At 46.0% G+C, this 20,077-nt stretch overlaps 1 protein-coding gene across 1 annotated transcript in view; it reads left to right on the top strand.

Annotated features, from left to right (window-relative positions):
- The window catches only part of VPS39 (VPS39 subunit of HOPS complex), a 47,853-nt gene extending 28,399 nt beyond the window's left edge, over window positions 1-19,454 (top strand). The window contains exons 12-25 of the mRNA XM_081830992.1: window positions 4,271-4,413; window positions 10,617-10,760; window positions 11,255-11,396; window positions 11,541-11,627; window positions 11,959-12,032; window positions 12,390-12,488; window positions 13,091-13,208; window positions 13,713-13,841; window positions 14,474-14,576; window positions 14,822-14,867; window positions 15,751-15,900; window positions 16,076-16,210; window positions 16,474-16,565; window positions 17,323-19,454. Coding sequence (XP_081687118.1) covers window positions 4,271-4,413; window positions 10,617-10,760; window positions 11,255-11,396; window positions 11,541-11,627; window positions 11,959-12,032; window positions 12,390-12,488; window positions 13,091-13,208; window positions 13,713-13,841; window positions 14,474-14,576; window positions 14,822-14,867; window positions 15,751-15,900; window positions 16,076-16,210; window positions 16,474-16,565; window positions 17,323-17,398 — 1,538 coding nt within the window. The 3' untranslated portion in view covers window positions 17,399-19,454. The remainder of the gene's footprint in view (window positions 1-4,270; window positions 4,414-10,616; window positions 10,761-11,254; window positions 11,397-11,540; window positions 11,628-11,958; window positions 12,033-12,389; window positions 12,489-13,090; window positions 13,209-13,712; window positions 13,842-14,473; window positions 14,577-14,821; window positions 14,868-15,750; window positions 15,901-16,075; window positions 16,211-16,473; window positions 16,566-17,322) is intronic.
- The last annotated feature ends 623 nt before the right edge of the window (window positions 19,455-20,077 follow it).

Raw genomic sequence — 20,077 nt, 5'->3', positions numbered from 1 at the left:
CTTTTCCAGGTGGTTTAACTTAATAGAAAGTATAGTGGATTTTGAAGCTACTAACCAGCCAGCCACTCCTTGCAGTAAAAGAGGTCACTTCTGTTTCAGTTCTTTTCTTTAGGTCTCCCTGTATAGGTAAGGCTTTTTCTTTAATTGTGAGGAAGCATGGGTGCCTGGGTGGCTCAGTTGTTAAGCGTCTGCCTTCTGCTGAGGTCATGATCCCGGGGTCCTGGGATCGGGTCCCGCATCGGGCTCCCTGCTCCATGGGGAGCTTGCTCCTCCCTCTCCCACTTCCCCTGCTTGGGTTCCCTCTCTCGCTGTCTCTCTCTCTGTCAAATAAAGGGATAAAATCTTTTAAAAAAAAAAAATTGTGAGGAAGCTTGCCTGCCTGGTCACTTTAAAACATTAACAAGCTGGGGAAATTTGCATACAAATCAACACAACTTTTTGTTGTTGTTGTTATAAGATTTTATTTACTGGAGAGAGAGAGAGCACAGAGCATACAGAGAGCACAGAGGGAGAGGGAGAAGGAGACTTCCCACTGAGCAGGGTATCTGATGCGGGGCTCAGTCCCAGGACCCTGGGATCATGACCTGAGCCAAAGGCAGATACTTAACCAACTGAGCCACTCAGGTGCCCCCCAACACAACTTTTGCCTCATAATGATAATATTATCCCACTTATGAACTGTGTTAACTAATTCATATGAAAGAAACTCAGGTTGTAGCAGAACAGAGTATACCTGGGATGCCAAGTCAGAAGACTGCTTTCGGAGGCATGGAATAGGAGCAAAAGGAAATTTTGTAGAGGGATGTTTCTTCTGAGCCAGAGGGAGGCCGGGCTTCAGAGAACAGTCTCAGACAGCTGGAATGTCATACTACCAGGCCCAGTGTCCTTTGATCCCCCTAGTGTAGGATGGACTGGGCCCAGGTTTGCTTTTCCTGCCTCTCACTTTACTGTGTTCCACAGATAGGTTTCTTATAAGGGTGGCCTATTTCTACCCCTTGTGAGTGAGAAAGAAGCTCTGTCTGCTCCCACTGGGGACATAGGGCCTGTGAGTAGACTTTATCAAGTTTGTGAACCACCCTAGACTTGATATAAAATTTTTTTCATACGTGGGTTTTTCTAGAGAGAGGATTAGTATGTTTGATCACATCCTCTGATGTCTTAGATCCTAAAAATGTTTAAGAACCAATATTTTAGATTATTTCCTTATGGCAACCTACAACTTGTACATAAAAAGCTCTAAGGCAAGATAGAAACGTAAGTACTATAGGTATTTGCACAAGGGCTTGATAAGAAGACACACTGCATTGAGACCATGGAGTTTTGTTGGAGTCTTGGTGGTTGAGCAGGATGTGTGGAATGGCAAGAATGTGAATAAGATAGTTTTTATATATATTTTTTTTAACATTTTATTTATTTATTTGAGAGAGAGAGAGAGCACAAGCCAGGGGGTGGGTGCAGAGGAAGAGGGAGAAGAAGACTCCTCGCTGAGCAGGGGCCCCCACTTGGGGCTAGATCCCAGGACCCTGGGATCATGACCTGAGCCAAAGGCAGACGCTTAACTGACTGAGCCACCCAGTTGCCCCAGTTTTTATATTTCTTGAAACCCATATTTAGATCTTGAAGTTGAGCCTTAGACTATTGAATTTGTTCAGATACTATATTCATTACTTATTTAGTCAATAAAAATTTTATCAAGCTTCTACCATGCGTTGGAGACTATTCTGGGTACCAGGTAGTGGGGCTTATATTCTGTTGGAGAGGGGGCAGACAACCAAATAAATAAGCAAATTTGTAATATATTGGGAAGTGGTAAATCCTAAGAAAAATAAAGCAGGGGAATGGGGATAAGGAGTACTGAAGATGGGAATTAGGATTACAATTTAAGATAAAATGGTCAGGGAAGGCATCTCTGAGAAGTTAGGGCCTGAAGGAAGCTATTTAATGAACCGGGCAGGTGTCTGGGCAGGTGCACTGCAGGCCAAGGGAATGGCTAGTGCCAAGGTGGTGAGTTTGGAATGCTGCCTAGTGTGTTCCAGGAGCAGCCAGATCCATGTGGCTAGAGCATAGTTGATCTGTATCCTTTGTTCTGCATAAGGAATATAATCCCATTGTGAATTACCTGTCTATATTACTGGGGATTCAATGTGTGGCATAATCCTGGACTTGGTGAACATGTGGGCCAAAGGCAAATCAGATAAGCGATGTCAGTGCCAGCTCTACCTTTGATCTTGGGCTTCATGGATAAATAAGACCTCTTATATGGCCACAAAGCGCTTGCATGTAAAACCATCAGTGAAATGTTGGAATAAGCGTCTCCAGAGTTGTGGAGAAGTAAGTCAGGAGTCTCAAGAGGAGGTGACCAGGCTCTGGAAGATAGAAGGAAAAGCAGAGTGTAAAGGAAGGGTGGTTGGCAAGAGGACTCAGTGGTGGCTGAGGGTCTGTGAGCCCCAGCCCAGTGTGATGTTGGTGGTGCTTGATAGGTCATATGAGAAAGAGATGTTGGGTCTAAATCTCAGAGGACCTTGAGTGCTGCAAGGGACTTTGGACTTTGTATTGTAGGCTTCAGGTGACATCACAAGGTTTTAAGTAGAGCGATGTGATTAGAGCCACATCTGTAGACACACACAGTGGTGCGGGAGCCTGGCAAAGCCTAGGCGAGGGCGGTGGATTCACTCCGGGCCCCCAGTGGTTGTCTGCGTTCCTCAGCCTGTGCTTCTGTGTGGCAGCCACACAGATCCGCCTGCTGTCCCTTTCAGCTTCCCAGGAGTGTCTGTTTCACATTATCATGGTTCTCAGGTTTTGAGGAACACAGTCTTCCTAGCTTGGCAGAAATACCGGGGTCAGACAAAGGTTTCTTGGGGATGATGTGGGTTCTGGAGGCTTCAAGGCAAGGCTGGGTAACATTTCTCTTCTGGCCTGCTTGCCTGGGGCTCAGCTCCTTCTAGAAGGGACATGGCCTCCTGGTCCTCCAACTTTTTTTTTTTTTTAATTTTAATGAAAATAAAGTAATGCTGGGACAAAACATTTATTGAAGTGTTAAAGGAAAAAAAATTTACTCTAGATCTAGCCTTGACTCTCGTTTTGTCTCTTTTTCATCCAAGCTTTTTCACATGTGTACATCTCAGTGTAATGATAATCATAACAGTATATGCTTTTATAGTTTTTGTTACTTAGAATTGTTACACTGTTTTTCCATGTTGCTGTGTGCCCTTCATAATTACAATTTGTAATGATTGCCTTATAGTCTCTTAGTTGAATAGACTGTAGTTCTGCTGCTGAAGGAATTCCACAATTTTTCCAGAATTGCACTGTTACAAATAATGTTCATTACATGACCTGTTTATTCAGATGTGTCTCCCCCCCGCCCCCCGCCTTTAGACTGTTTTCTTAGGGTAAGCTCCTAGAAGTGGGATTAGTGGGTCCAAGTGCCTTTTTCCTTATTGAGGTAGAGTATTTTTGCCTTGGCAGTCAGTGTAAGAGTGATTCAGTCTCATAATATTGCAAGCACTGGGTAGTATCATGTAAAAATTTTTTTTACTAATTTTACTAATTAAATGTACTGCTTTGATTCTTAATGTAGCAGAATGTTTTCCCACTTATTTATATTATTTTCTTGTCAGTTGTTCATGTCTTTTGCCTGTTTATCAGATGAAATCTTTTTTTTTTTTTACCAATTTATGTTTTATATAATTAACTTATTAGCCTCTTGCCATATATGCTGCGAATATATTCCTTAGCCTATTATTGTCTGGCTTTGTTTTAGTAATAGTAATTTGTTTTGGTAATAATTCTTTTTTTGACATACAATTCTTTTATTTTTTAAGGCTATTGATTTTTTTCAACTTTAATATCTTAGCAATATTTTCTTGGAATATGTTTTCTTCTCCACTTTCAGAGAATTCATAAATTTTCCATTCTAATTCTGCATATGTGTATTTGTGTACGGCTTGGAAGATAGAGTCAAGCATTTTTGTAATGGTTTAGTGAAATATACATATAAATAGTGCTCAAACTATAGAAGTGTAGAGCTCATTGAGTTTTTATGAACTTGGAGTCAATTTTTTTAAAAAAATCAGTCTGAGGGTGCCTGGCTGGCTCATTCGGTAGAGCATGCGACTCTTGATATTGGGTATAGAGATTATGTAAAATATAAAAAAATCTTAAAAAAAAATCAGTCTGGAACTTATTTTGCTGTAGTAATGGTCTTGTTTTATCTGGTCCCTAAATTGCTGTGCTCCTTTCTGGGGAATCATGTTTACCTTCCATGTAGATCCTACCCATGTGATGGGCCTGTACCCGGACCTGCTGCCCACAGACTATAGGAAGCAGCTGCAGTATCCTAACCCGCTGCCTGTGCTCTCGGGGGCTGAATTGGAGAAGGCGCACTTAGCTCTGATTGACTACCTGACACAGGTAGGTATGATACAGAGGTGTGTGGAAGAGTTTACCTGGGAGTTCCAGTACCTCTTTTCTGTGGCAGAGAAGGGCAGGCCTTCTCAAATTCCATAGGCATTCCATAAATGAATGCCGTAGAAGTCATGGTGGGCTGGGCACATTTCTTTCTCCTCCATCTCCCTGCTCAGTCATACCATTGAGCTGTTTGATGCCAAATCTTGATAGCAGGAAACGTACTTGATTTCTGGTAAATTTACACTAAGCTCTTCTGGGAACTAAAAAGAATAAATCTTAGTTGATTGAAAATAAGTTTTTTGAAACACTCTTTTGGAACATACATACTTGTGGAAAAATACATGCTCTATGCAGGAAACTGGGCAAACATAGAAAAGTATAAAGCAAAAGTACAAATCACCCATAACCCTACCACCCAGAGAAAAGTAACAAACATTATAGTGTTGTCCTTCTAGACCTTTAGAGGCACACCTCATTTATTGTGCTTCACAGATGCTGCGTTTTTGTTTTTTTTTACAAATTGAAGATTTGCACCAACCCTGCATTGAGCAAGTCTGTTGGCACCATTTTTCCAACAGCATTTACTCACTTTGTGTCTGTGTCACATTTTGGTAATTCTCACAACATTTCACGTTTTTTCATTATTATTGTATTTATTTTTGTGATCTATGATCATTGATCTTTGATGTCACTGTTGTAATTGTTTTGGTATGCCACCAGCTGTGCCCATGTAAGATGGCAAACTTAATAAATGTCTATGTGTTCTGACTACTCGACCAACTGACTGTTCCTGCCTCTTCTGCTTTTTGGGTCTCCCTACTCCCTGAGACACAATAATTTTGAAATTAAGTCAGTTATTAACCCCACAATGGCCTCTAAGTGTTCAAGTAAAAGGAAGAATTGCTAATCAAAAGTAAAGATAATTAAGCTTAGCGAGGAAAGCATGTCAAAAGCCAAGATAGGCCAAACTCTAGGCCTCTTGTGCCAGTTAGCCAAGTTGTGAATGCAGAAGAAAAATTCTTAAAGGAAATTAAAACTGCCACATCAGTAACATGAATAAGAAAATGAAACAGCCTTATTGCTGATTTGGAGAAAGTTTTAGTGGTTTGGGTAGAAATCAAACCAGCCACAGCATTCCCTTTCGCCAAAGCCTAATCCAGAGCAAGGCCCTAACTCTCTTCAAATCTATGAAGGCTGAGAGGGATGAGGAAGCTACAGATGAAAAGTTGGAAGCTAGAAGAGGTTGGTTCATGAGGTTTAAGAAGGAAGGCGTCTCCATGACATAAAGTTCAAGGTGAAGCAGCAAGTGCTGATGTAGAAGCTGCAGCAAGTTCTCCAGAAGATCTAGGTGAGATCATTAATGAAGGTGGCTCCACTTAACAACAGATCTTCAGTGTATGAAACAGCCTTCTGTTGAAGGAAATGCCAACTAGGACTTTCATAGCTAGAGAAGAGAAGTCAGTGCTTGGGTTCAAAGCTTCTAAGGACAGGTTGACTTTCCTGTTAGGGGCTAATGCAGCTGGTGACTTGAAGTTGGAGCCAATGCTCATTGATCATTTTGAAAATCTAGGGCCCTTAAGAATGACGCTACATCTGCTCTGCCTGTGCTCTATAAATGGAACAACAAAGCCTGGATGACAGCACGTCTGTTTATAATATGGTTTACTGAGTATTTTACACCCACTGTTGAGACCTGCAGCTCAGAAAGAAAGATTCCTTTCAAAATATGACTGGTTATTTGAAATGCACCTGGTCACCCAAGGGCTCTGATGGAGATGTACAGTAAGATTAATGTTTTCATACTAACATAGCATCCATTCTGCAGCCATGGATCAAGAAGTAATTTTAACTTTCAATTCTTTAAGAAATAACATTTCACGGGGCACCTGGGTGGCTCAGTCGGTTAAGCGACTGCCTTTGGCTCAGGTTATGATCCTGGAGTCCCGGGATTGAGTCCCGCATCGGGCTCCCTGCTCAGCGGGGAGTCTGCTTCTCCCTCTGACCCTCCTCCCTCTCGTGCTCTCTGTCTCTCATTCTCTCTCTCGCAAAAAAAAAAAAAATAACATTTCACAAGCCTATAGTTGCTATAGGTAATGATTCCTCTGTATCTGGGCCAAATAAATAAAAAACCTGGAAAGGATTCACTATTCTACATTCCATAAGAACACTCATGATAACCCCGAATAGCCAAAGGAGTGTTGAAAAAGAAAACCAAAACCGACGGCATCACAATTCCAGACTTCAGGCTCTATTACAAAGCTATAATCATCAAGAGAGTATGGTCCTGGCACAAAAACAGACACATAGATCAGTGGAACAGAATAGAGAACCCAGAAATGGATCCTCAACTCTATGGTCAACTAATCTTCGACAAAGCAGGAAAGAATATCCAATGAAAAAAGTCTCTTCAACAGATGGTGTTGGGAAAATTGGACAGCCACATGCAGAAGAATGAAACTGGACCATTTCCTTACACCACACACTAAAATAGACTCAAAATTGATGAAAGACCTAAATGTGAGACAGGAATCCATCAAAATCCTTGAGGAGAACACAGGCAGCAACCTCTTCGACCTTAGCCACAGCAACTTCTTGCTAGACACATCTCCAGTGGCAAGGGAAGCAAAGACAAAAATGAACTATTGGGACTTCATCAAGATAAAAAGCTTTTGCACAGCAAAGGAAACAGTAGACAAAACCAAAAGACAACGGACAGAATGGGAGAAGATATTTGCAAATGACATATCAGATAAAGGGCCTAGTATCCAAAATCTATAAAGAATTTATCAAACTCAACACCCAAAGAACAAATAATCCAATCAAGAAATGGGCAGAAGACATGAACAGACATTTCTGCAAAGAAGACATCCAAATGGCCAACAGACACATGAAAAAGTGCTCAACATCACTCAGCATCAGGGATATACAAATCAAAACCTCAATGAGATACCACCTCACTCCAGTCAGAATGGCTAAAATTAACAAGTCAGGAAACGACAGATGTTGGCGAGGATGCGGAGAAAGGGGAACCCTCCTACACTGTTGGTGGGAATGCAAACTGGTGTAGCCACTCTTGAAAACAGTATGGAGGTTCCTCAAAAAGGTGAAAATAGAGCTACCCTATGACCCAGGAATTGCACTATTGGATATTTACCCCAAAGATATAGATGTAATTGATCCGAAGGGCCACCTGCACCCTAATGTTTACGGCAGAAATGTCCCCCAGTAGCCAAATGATAGAAAGAGCCCAGATGTCCATCAACAGATGAATGGATAAAGAAGATGTGGCATATATATACACAATGGAATATTATGCAGCCATCAAAAATTGAAATGTTGACATTTGCAATAATGTGGATGGAACTAGAGGGTATTATGCTAAGCGAAATAAGTCAATCAGAGAAAGACAATTATCATATGATCTTACTGATATGTGGAATTTAAGAAACAAGGCAGAGGATTGTAGAGGAAGAGGAAAAAATGAAACGACGAAACCAGAGAGGGAGACAAACCATAAGAGACTCTTAATCATAGGAAACAAACTGAGGGTTGCTGGAGGGGAGGGGGGTGGAGGGATGGAGTGACGGGATGATGGACATTGTGGAGGTATGTGTTGTAATGAGCACTGGGTATTATATAAGGACTGATGAATCACAGACCTGTACCCCTGAAACAAATAATACATTATATGTTAATAAAATTTAAATTTAAAAAAAGAACACTCATGATTCATGGAAAGAGGTCAGAATATCAACATGAACAGGAGTTTGGAAGAAGCTGATTCCAGCCCTCAAGGATGACTTTGAGGGGTGCAAGGCTTCAGTGGAGGAAGTGACTGCAGATGTGGTGGGAATAGCAAGAGAACTAGAATGAGAAGTGGGGCCTGAAGTCGTGACTGACTTGATACAATCTCAGGATAAAACTGTAATGGATGATGAGTTGCTTCTTACAGATTAGCAAAGAAAGTGGTTTCTTGAGATGGAATCTAGTTCTGGTGAAGATGCTGTGAAGACTGTTGAAATGACAGCAAAGGATTTAAAATTACCCATAAACATAGTTAATAAAGCAGTGGCAGGGTTTGAGAGGGTAGACTCCAGTTTTGAAAGAAGTTCTGTGGGTAAAATGCTATCAAACAGCATCGCATGCTATAGAGAAATCATTCTTGAAAGGAAGAGTCAATTGATGTGGCAAACTTCCTTGTCTTATTTTGAGAAATTGCCACAGCCACCCCAACCCTGAGTCATCAACATCGAGGCAGAACCCTCCACCAGCCAAAAGATTATAACTCACTGAAAGCTCAGATGATGGTTAGCATTATTTAGCAATAAAGTATTTTTAAATTAAGGTATATACATTATTTTGTGAGGCATAATACTACCATAAGCATACTTACACATAAGCATAACTTCTGTATGCACTGTGAAACCAAGAAATGAATTTAACTCACTTTATTGAGATACTAGCTTTATCGAAGTGGTCTGGAACCAAACTCACAGTGTCTCTGAGGTATGCTTGGATATGTATTCATGAATTCGGTTTTTTAAAAATTTATTGGGGCCCCTGGGTGGCTCAGTCAGTTGAGCGGCTGACTCTTTGTTTTGGCTCAGGTCATGATCTCGGGGTCCTGGGTTTGAGCCCTGCATTGGGCTCTGCGGTCAGCAGGGAGTCTGTTTGAGGATTCTTTCTCCCTCTCCCTTTGCCCCTCCCCCTGCTCCTGCACACTTGATCTCTCAATCTCTCTCTCAAATAAATAAATCTTTAAAAAATAAAAAAATAAAAATAAAATTTATTTATGGGGTTATTGCTAATGGATATCAACTAAAGTTCTATAGCTTACTTTTTAAAAATTTAGCTGTATATTGAGAAAATCCTTCTCTGTCAATAAATATTCTTCTATAACATGGGTTTTTTTTTAAGAGGGAGTATTTAGATTTGTTTTTTTTCCAGTTTACTGTTATGGAGAGATAAGTGAAATTTTCAAGGGAACACTCAAATTAATGTCTCCATTAAAGACTGTTCACCACAAACTTCTGTCACAAAGGGCTATTATTTATTTTCTGGGCACTCACCCAGAGTCCGAGAACTTAGTAAATTTTTTTCCCCATAGGTGTTGTGAAGACCTCTGTGAGGGGTCCCCTGGGCAGGCACTGAGAAAGACTGCCGGGAAATTGTAAGCCAGCTACCTGCCGCCTGCTTCTGGGTTAGTGAAGGTCCCACAGGTCTGGTCAGGCATGCGTAGCCTCGGCACTTCCTTGACATTGGGCTCCAGGGGTACCCAGACATGCGTCTGTCTGCACCCTGCACAGCTCATGTGGCTTGTCAAGTGAAGAAGGTTCCTGGGGCAGAATGTCTCCTAAGCCTGTGGTATTGAAGAAAACCCTCTGTTGCCAGTGTCTGCTTTAGGACTCCGAGCACACGTTTTTCCCTGGACTTCTCCACTGACATTTGGGATGTGTGGGTTAGCTGACACTGATACTGGTATGCCAGAGAGATGGTGGAGCATATAAGACCAAGGGCATTGCCAGACACAGTGTAGTGCAACCTGGATGATTGTATTTATGTGAAGTTCTACAATAGGTAAAAACTAATCTCTAGTGATCGAAATCAGATCCCTGGTGTCAGAGGTGGGTGGGACTCTTTGAGAAGAGCCCAAGGGAACTTTCTGGGGTGATAGAAAATGTTCTGTTCCTTGATTGGGGTCGTGGTTATATGCATGTACATATGTGTCAAAATGGATTTCATACTTTAAAAGGGTACATTTTATTATATGTTACACCTCAAGAAAGTTGATTTTTTTTTTAATAAAAGAACATGGGCTTTAGAATTAGATCCTAATTTGAAACTTGCCTCAGCTGCTTGTGAGAGATCTAATTATCTGTGCCTTGGCTTCTTTATTTGTAAAGCAGGGATGATAATAATGTCTGCATTTGTTGTAGGTTTAAAATAGGGTGACATAAAGTTCTTGGCATGGTGCCTGGTGTGTAGTAACTACCCGATAAATAATTGTTACTGGATCTGTACCCATAAACTGGATCTGTGGCAATTTGGCATTCATCTCTTTTGATCCCCGATAAAGATTATATGCTAATGTGAGATCAGGGTGGATAGGTGTGAGCTGTGTTGGCAGTATTTGGAATTACCTGGTAGCTCAGGTGATAAGGATGATTTAGTCCTGGCCTTAACCCCACATTTCCGGGCCTTGGCAGAAACGAAGCCAGTTGGTGAAGAAGCTGAATGACTCTGATCACCAATCTAGCACCTCCCCGCTTATGGAAGGCACTCCCACCATCAAATCCAAGAAGAAGCTGTTGCAAATCATTGACACCACCCTGCTTAAGTGCTACCTCCATGTGAGTTCTCCAAGCACTTGGTACCCACAATTCCCCAGTCCCCTGAAGCTGGGAAAGGGCTACTTTGGGGTAACTGCCATCAGTAAGAATGAAATCTTTGATGATGGGTACCACCTAGCCTTGACCTGACACCTCTGAGCTTCTGAGAATTAGGAGGATAAGGCAAGATATTGCCCCAGAATTTGCAGTGGGCTGGTCTTCTCTGGTAAGACTGGGGTTGGTGCTACAGGACAAACAGGGACAGTGTTTCCTGAATGTATCCCCGCCTGCCCCCCACTCCCCTCCGGCACAAGAAAACCTGCTGTGTGAAAGAGCATAATGCTGTGAAAGCCACTCCCTGTAGTCCTGATAAAGGCCGGTTGGCCTTCTCTGGCTTGGGTTCTTTTCAGAACCTCAGTTCCTTTTGGCCTGAAGCAGGCCTGGGCTAGGAGGGGGACGGGGTGGGGGTGCGCCTTCACGACACGGCTGCCACGGAAGTCCTGCTTCCTCCACAGACAAATGTGGCCCTGGTGGCCCCTCTGCTGCGCCTGGAGAACAACCACTGCCACATCGAGGAGAGCGAGCACGTGCTGAAGAAGGCGCACAAGTACAGCGAGCTGATCATCCTCTACGAGAAGAAGGGGCTCCATGAGAAAGGTGGCCGGAGCAGGGGCTTCTCGAATCTGGGAGGGTCTCTTGTCTGGGGAGAGGGGAAACCCACTGAAGTACGATAACTCTCCCGTGGGCATGTGCCTCCTGGAAGAGGCTAATGACCTTTTTTGGGGGGCGCTTCATGGCCAGCTCTGCAGGTGCTGGTGGACCAGTCCAAGAAGGCCAACTCGCCTCTGAAAGGCCACGAGAGGACAGTGCAGTATCTGCAGCATTTGGGTAAGTCCAACTTTTGAAAGGGAAGTGGGGAAGGATTGTGTTCAAATGGACTTGATCTCCGTCCATTTCTGATTCCGGCAGGTCAGTCCCCTACCTCCCTTGTGCTCACCCAACTTTGTTTCTCCAGTTGGGGTAAGAGTACCCCCATGGTGGAACTGTGACAGCAGTTTGGCATGTAGCCAGCCCAGTAGGGCCAAGCAGCCCTAAGTGACTGGTGCTTGGACAGAACTATCTTCCCTGGAAAGTAAATTCGGGGGCAACCTGGGCATCTGCCTTCTTAGTCCTGTGGCCAGGGTGGGCTTCACCTGTCAACGAATCTTTTCCCTCTCAGGCACAGAAAACCTGCATTTGATTTTTTCCTACTCCGTGTGGGTGCTGCGAGACTTCCCAGAGGATGGCCTGAAGGTAGGTCACAGGGGTCTCTTGGATTTATCTAGTCCCATGCTGGGTCCTGATTCGACTAAGGACAATGGGGTGGTGGGGGTAGGATTCATGCAGTTTCTCTGGTGTTCAGAGGAGTAGTCCGGGAAAGAGGAGACAACAGTGTAATAATGTGGTGGAGAGAGTCTTGTGCAGACATCAGGAGACCAGCACCGGTGACCTAGTCTGTCACACGAGCTAAGGTGCCATCTGGTAGACCCTTCCCCCTTCAGCAGTCCACTTGACCCTCCACTGTGTGTGTGTGTGTGTGTGTGCAGGTGTGTGGTTGGCAGCACTGCAGTCAGATGGTTCTGCTGCTGGAACTCAGGTTTGTTCCCATAGATCTTTACCGAAGACCTCCCGGAGGTGGAGTCTCTGCCACGTGACCGAGTGCTTGGCTTCTTAGTGGAGAATTTTAAGGGTCTGGCTATTCCTTATCTGGTAAGATCTTTTTTTGGTCTGAACTAAAAACCTTTAAATGTGGGATCCAGGGCCACATGGGGCAGTTATCGGCAATTCAGATTGGGGTTTGTGTCACTTGGGGATTGGTAGAAATGTAAGAAAGAAGATTATTTCTGCCTCCTCTGAAGAAAGATCTTGGTAGTCAAGCTGGAAATGTTACCTTTGATGAATGCCTTCTAAATCGAGGTAAAGTACAGAGGGATAAAAGAGAATGTTTGAGATGTTCAAGAAAAACATCTCAAACCCACATTTGTATGGCCATTCAGATTCATCCGTGACCACAGGACAACCAAATTGGTGTTAAGTACCGGAATGCAACTATGTAACCGTAACTACGTGGGCTGATGTGAGAGTTTAGAGGATTATGGGACAAAATTAATGAATGAGCTTAGATTGCAAATCAAGAAAATAATCCTTGATGTTGCTGGGTTGTATTCCAAAATTTCCTGGTGGTTTTAGAAGAGCTATTTTAGGAGACAATCTCGATGGGACCTGTTGGGCCTTAAAAATGTGAGGGAGATGGGGTGACAGAGCTGGGCCACAGCGTGGAGGGTACCAGGTAGACCCATGTCTTGCCTCAGGAACATGTCATCCACGTTTGGGAGGAGACAGGCTCTCGGTTCCACAACTGCCTGATCCAGCTGTACTGTGAGAAGGTGCAAGGTCTGATGAAGGAGTATCTCCTGTCCTTCCCTGCAGGTACCAGTTCTAATAGAAAGCCAGGTGGCCCTGGGCCTTAGAGGTGACCTGGGACCCGAGGGTGCCATGTGGCACAGGGAAGCAGACCTTACTCTTCTCTGTGGGCCCAGGGGGGTGGGAAGTTCCTCAGAGGAGCCAGGGCAGCTAAGTGAGCCAGCATGGGAGACTCAAGAGCTCTTGTCTGGATCTGGGCATTGCTGAGCATCGCCCATATGGGAGGGGGAAGGAACAGATTTGTCTGCAAGACGACAGCTGTGCTGATAAGAAACAGGTTTGCTTACAAGAGCGCTTGTCTTTATAGCTTGATTTCCTTTGTTTCTCAAGCTGATGTTTTGCGGTCGTGTAGAGACCGTAAACTAAGAAAAATCCAACTGGAACCCACTGTGGAGGCCCTTTCTGATCATTGTGGTGATATCATTGAACCCCATCCCCTTTGTTTTTCTTGATGACCCCACATTGCTGCCCCACAGCATCGTTTCATTTTGAGCTTGGTTTCCTTTGAAGGCAAAACTCCAGTTCCTGCTGGAGAGGAAGAGGGTGAGCTGGGAGAATACCGACGGAAGCTCCTTATGTTCTTGGAAATTTCTGGCTACTATGATCCAGGCCGGCTAATCTGTGACTTTCCTTTTGATGGTGAGTGTCTGGCTCATGGCCAGAAGCCACTTCAGCGGAAAGTAATGCAAAAACTCATCCTTCTCTTTTCCCCAGTTCCCTACTCTTCCCAAAAGTTGGGGCTGGAAAAAGCCCCGTGTTTCAGGCCAGGGCTGCTGTTCTATCCCATCTGAAGATTCGCTTTTGTACCGTGACTGAGAGGAGTCTCTTTTGGGTGTGAACCACCTGGCAGTTGATGGCCAGGTTGAAACCTGTTTATTGCATCAGTACATGTTCTTGGGCAAGTTCATTATTTAGCAATATTTGTAATCTGGCATAATTTGTCTGAAAAAGACACACGTTTGTCTGATGTATAAACTCCGGGGGAGCAGAGCCCAAGTGTTTCCTTAGCTGGAGTGCTTGGCACATTGTGGGCGCTTATTATGCACTTGGTTGTTGGATGAGCGTTCTTTCCCAGTTTAGAAGTGATCACAAAAAAGATGGGATAAAGTACTTTCTAAAATAGCTCCCTTCGCCCTTTTTAAAATTTTAGCAATTTTCTCCTTGAAAAAGTCCCAAGGAATACAGTTTCACCCAGTTGTGTAACAGCTTAGCCCCTGGCCTGTGCTCACACAGTGGTGGTGAGGGTTACTCACACTCCTTCCTCCTTGCAGGCCTCTTAGAAGAGCGCGCACTGCTGCTGGGCCGCATGGGGAAGCACGAGCAAGCGCTCTTCATCTACGTGCACATCCTGAAGGACACAAAGATGGCCGAGGAGTACGTTCACCCTGCCACCAAACCGCCCAACGAGTCTGCCCAACGAGTCTGACAGCAGGCCCCTCAGAGAGAGGAGAGGCAGAGGAGAAGCGGGAGAGGTTCAGAAAGCTGCCTCCCCTCCACTCTGCCTCCCGTGCTGGCCCCCGATTGCGGAGCCCTCATGAGGCTGTTCCCGCAGGCAGAATTGATGACCTCTCTCTCGACATGGCTGCTCTGGCCTAGTCTCACCACTTTTTCCCTTGCAGGTACTGCCACAAGCATTACGACCAAAACAGAGATGGCAGCAAAGACGTAAGTAGTGACACTGGCCCCAGGGAACATGTGTGCTTTTCACTGTCCCTCACAGCACTCCTCACCCCCTTGGGGCGGCCACAGGTGACACTGGTAGGAGTTGCTGAGATCACTGATTTTGCACATGTGTATTGAGGAGAGACAGGGTGACCGTACATCCTGTTTGCTTGGGATGGTTCTGGCTTATTGTCATCCTTGTGATGATTAGTAGCACCCCTGCCCCTTTACTTAAAAGAGTCCCAGCTTGTATAAGTTCTATGGTCAGCCTGTTGAGGAGGAGCATCTAATGGTTGCAGTGAGGTGCACTTATGTGCTCTGTCTAGAATGCACATAGATTTGTCTGTGTCTGGACACTTTTGACTGTCATGCCTGGGGGTGTCGGGGTAACTGGACTCTAGGTGGTAGAGGCCAGAGTTGCTGCTAAACAGTGCACAGGATAGCCTCAACAAAGAATTAGCCAGCCCAGAATGTTGAGTGCTAAGGTTGAGAAACCCTGTGTTACTAGTACCAGTAGGAAAGATGGTGTTTCAGCTCGGGTTAATCCTCATTTGCCAGAATGTGACGGGGTCACAGCGTCAAATCCAGATTCCTGGGAGGGATCTTTTTGAGTCATTTTGCTGTGTTAGCATTTTGTCGACAGTATAATGCTTAACAAACACAATGCATTTGATTTTTTTTCTCTCAGGAAAAACAGTCCTTAATTTTTAACATCTTCAGTTGGCTGACTTTACCAAAATCTTTTAAAATGTGAAAAATGATGAATTTTATGTGCTCCAGGGCAGCTCTTACTAGAGACCAACCCCTCTTATTTTTAGGTGTGGTAATGCTGAGGGGTTCTGGGAGGCTTACTGCCAGCCTGACATATGTGACTTGTATGAGACAGGTGTATCTGTCCCTGCTCCGGATGTACCTGTCGCCCCCCAGTGTTCACTGCCTGGGACCAATCAAGCTGGAACTGCTGGAGCCACAAGCCAACCTCCAGGCCGCCCTGCAGGTCCTTGAGCTGCACCATAGCAAGCTGGACACCACCAAGGTCAGGAGCTCTTCTGGGGAGATGGGAGGCACTTAGGGGTGCACTGAATGAGAGGAGTGAGAGGAGGGCACAGAGAAAGGGACTGGGGTTCGAGAGAGCTGTGTGGCTTCAGACTTTTCCTCAGGCTCACTCCCGTTCTGTCTCACCCTGTTCCCATCTCTGTTCCTGTCCCTAGGCCATCAACCTTCTACCAGCAAACACTCAGATTAACGATATACGCATCTTTCTGGAAAAGGTCTTGGAAGAAAATGCACAAAAAAAACGGTTCAATCAAGTGCTCAAGAACCTTCTCCATGCAGAATTTCTGAGGGTATGAACCTTCCAAACTCTAGGATGGGGTTGTATTTTTAGTATGAGACAGTTAACCACATATTCCCCATAGACAAAAGCAGAGCTTTGTGTTCCTTGAACACTGTAGCTCAAACTGATGTCATAACCAACTTGACAGTTGGTTGCAAGGGTTTCCATTAGAGGCATCTGGGGGGGCTGGGGGGGTGAGACAGCTCCAGCCTCTGCCTTCGGTTCTGTGTGCCGGACTCTGAGGCTTCCATCCCAGTCGCTGTCCTCTCGCAGGTCCAGGAAGAGCGGATTTTACACCAGCAGGTGAAATGCATCATCACGGAGGAGAAGGTCTGCATGGTGTGTAAGAAGAAGATTGGGAACAGGTGAGCCTCCTCGACGGCTATGCAGCCTCAGCTGTGATGTGGGTCATGCCCAGGATGGATTTCTGCCCTTTAGCTGAAGGGGAAAGCATGGCTGCTGACCGTCTCGGCCACTGTTACTTCTTGGGCTTCCAGAGAGCAGTCCGTGTTGTCTGTTGCGGCTTAGCTTTGAGGATTTAAAGACTTGCAGTGTGTGGCGTGCCTGTAGAGCCCTTCCTTTCTGGCAGCTAGACGTTGTGATGTAGCCAGTGGGTGTGTAGGAGTTGTATGTGGGAGAAAGTCCTTCTCTTTTAGGGTGTGCCAGTGAAGGAGGAAAAAGATCTTTCCATCTGCTATCTCATGACTTGAGTAAAATCCTGAGCCAGCATCATTCTGTTTAAAGCATATGCTCTAGTCTGTCCCCTTGCCTGCAAAGCAGGGTGCTTTGTCCTTTTTCTTACGTGAGTAGAAGAATCCTTTTCTTTAGAAAGATGTTGTTAGAATTAGCCTAAAAACTTGTTCTGATGAGCAGAACCATCTGCTCCATCTGCCCTGTATTTCACATTGATGACTTAATAAGAAATATTCCCATGCCTTCAAACTTCACGGAACTCATGCTCTGTTTGGTTATTTGACAGGGATGGTGGCTGTGTAAATCCAGAAGACCCTAGGGGCAGGCCGTTCCTTGTGGTTAGGGTGGGTCACTTCTGGGATGGCACCTGGGTAAGGCACCTTTTCCAGGAAGTGGTCTTCTCTCCTGAGCCGTTTTCCTTCTCTGCAGTGCATTTGCAAGATACCCCAACGGAGTGGTCGTGCACTACTTCTGTTCCAAAGAGGTCAACCCGGCTGACACCTGAGCCCAGCATGCCAGGGACTCTTCTCATGGACAGTCGGCTATCCCAGAGAAGGGAAGGAGCACCGGCCTTAGAAATGGGAGGCTGCTTCCACCACCAGGTGTCTCCCCATTTGGACACTCCTGGCTACCTTGAGCCCTGGAACATCTCTGAGTTTATCAGACTTGTGGTCTGGTGTTACCAGCTTTTTGATAGAAAAAAGAGATTAGCTATACCTTATATACCATTGTGTTGCAGGCAATTTCGGAGAATTTACTACCTGCTTGGACGGGAGGAGGTGGGGAAGGCCATTGTCCTGCCTTTGCACACCAATCACCTGAACAAGGAAAGTGTCTCAAGTGTCTGTAACCCTGAGATTGTTTATGCAGAGTTTTCTTTTAAGACACATGCAGGACTTGGTGTGGAGCCCCCTGCGCGGTGGCCTGGAGCCTGGGAGGAGAGCCTTCCTAGAGCTCCTCTTGCCATGCGGGCCGGCCCTGGCTCTCCAGGTGATGACAGTCATTTCTCTGTAGGCGCCAGGGCCCCTGTCCCCCGGGTTCTGCCCGCTCATCATGTCCTGTTTCAGTCTCCGTTTCGTCCTCACTATTGATTTTCTTCCTTTATCTCTCCCCTCACTGCTTCCCCCGACGCTTTGTCTCCCGTTTTCCCCACACCGGGGATAACTAATACTTAAGGTAAAATGAGAAGCAAGAGGAAGTCTCAGTTTCCAGGGTACACTGACAACTGATTGTCAGGTATGTTGTAAATAGGTCCTCCTTGGACTGAGAGCTCTGTGCCTAGAAGCTTAGGGGAGCGTCGTCCTCCCTCCCCCGGGGCCAAGTGTGACAGTGGTTCTCAGGATGGCCTGCACTGGGCATATGACCTCTTAGGCAGACACCTGCGGAGGCGCCCGCTCCTGGGTTACCCACCAGCCGCCCAGGACAGGTTTGCTTGGTCTCTGTGAGCCGAGTGCTTTGTGCTTTGGCACCTTTCTCTTTGCAGCCAGTGTCGTCCGCTTACCTCACGGTTGGCCTGGCCGTCCTTCTCCAGCTTTGTTGTGCAGGGGTTGGAGGACTGCGCCGGCCTGTTGTAGGTAGGGGGGGTCTCTGTTACACGACCGATGAGATCAGGAGCTGACGGGATGGGAGGTCGGGCATGCTTGTGAGGTGCCTGGGGACAGCCGAAAGCGCGCGGGAGGTGGCCGCGGCAGCCGCACACGGGTTTATGAAGGAACTCAGCGCCAGATCCCCGGAGCACTTGTAGGGGGCAGGGAGACACCCCCCCGCCCAGGGCACTGGAGGCACACAGGAGGAGTGTCTAGCACAGCAGACCACAGACCGACGGGGAGAGCGGCCCTGCATCCTGTCCTCCCTGGGGTCTTGCAGACTCAGTCTTGATGCTACTGTGTTTTTAATGGTGGGAAGGGTGGGCGATGGTGCCCAGCCCTGACAGTGTTTGAGTAGCCTGGCCTTGACAGGTCTTGGTTCTTTGTAAACCACAGCACCGCGCCATGTGGGGTCTGTGTCGTAGGCCGCCTTGTGGGTGTTGTAGACTAGGCGCCTCCCAGGCACACTGCCCACGGAGGGTTCGGAAGTACAGAGTGCATGCCCTCAGCATCACACACACAGACAGGGACTCTGCTCAGGTCTGGAAGGCAGAGTAGCACTTCGGAAGAGCTGTGTCCCACTTGGCCATACCAACCCGCGAGAAGCCATGCTGCCCTTGGACCTGTTTGCACCAGCTCAAAGGAGCTTCCCCTGGGAGCAGCAGTGAAATCATCAGGCCAGCCCTCTGTGCAGCAGAAACCCGCCCCACCCCGCCCCGCGAACCCTGTCTTCCCGGCTTGCTGTGTTTGTATCTTCCATTCCCACAACCTGTGTGGCACATCTGTTTGAAGCAATAGAATAAAGAACGTGTGTTTTCTTCCTTCTGGAATACATACACGACCCAGTTTTCCCAGACTCCATTCTTCCTTCCCTAGGCTCTCTTTGCCCTCTCTGGAGGTATGGAGAAGGCTAGAGATGAAAGCTCTGTAATGACTCATGAGGATCTCTCATAATAAACATCAGAAAGCAAGAAACCAACCTATGTGAGTCTCTTCTCCCCCCCCCGCCTTTCCTATGAAGTTTGATGGAAATAACAGGAGATAATGATTTAGCTAAGAATTGAGAATAAGCCAATTAACGATGAAGAAAAAAAGTCAGTATGACACCTCTGTCCTGTCTGTCTCAATCTGTGCCATCCAGCACAGCTAGTGTGGCTGGCGGCTGATGGTTGGACGGTGTGCGTGTAGAACATTTCCAGCCTCACCAAGTTCTGTTGGACATACTGGAACTCTAGCTAATCCCGATTGTTTTCCCCCTGCACTTCACATAGTAGGGCCTCATGCCTCTTCCTGCAGCTCCTAATGACTGGGAGAGTCATGAAAGGTGTGGAATTGGTGGGATTGAAGGGCCCAAGGATGTTTGAGAAAGGTTGGTCCAGCTCCAAAAAGGCAGTTTGGTCCTGTGTCCCCATCTTTAGCCATCTGTGGTCATCCTGAGTTCTCTATTTATTGAGGTACAGGGCATGTGACTTCCAGGAGAGGGTGTCGTACAGCCCAGAGCATGGGACGCCAGACTGCTCTATGTGCCCCAGCTAACTCCATGCCCCCACTCGGGGCCCCCTGAGGTGGATCTTCCACACACTGTGCCTAGAAACCAC

Source organism: Leptonychotes weddellii, chromosome 9, assembly GCF_054177405.1.
Source record: "Leptonychotes weddellii isolate Sample4059 chromosome 9, ASM5417740v2, whole genome shotgun sequence".
In the NCBI taxonomy this organism is placed as follows: Eukaryota; Metazoa; Chordata; class Mammalia; order Carnivora; family Phocidae; genus Leptonychotes; species Leptonychotes weddellii.
The sequence above is the reverse complement of the archived record's forward strand: the minus strand, read 5'-3'. Positions and strand labels throughout refer to the sequence as shown.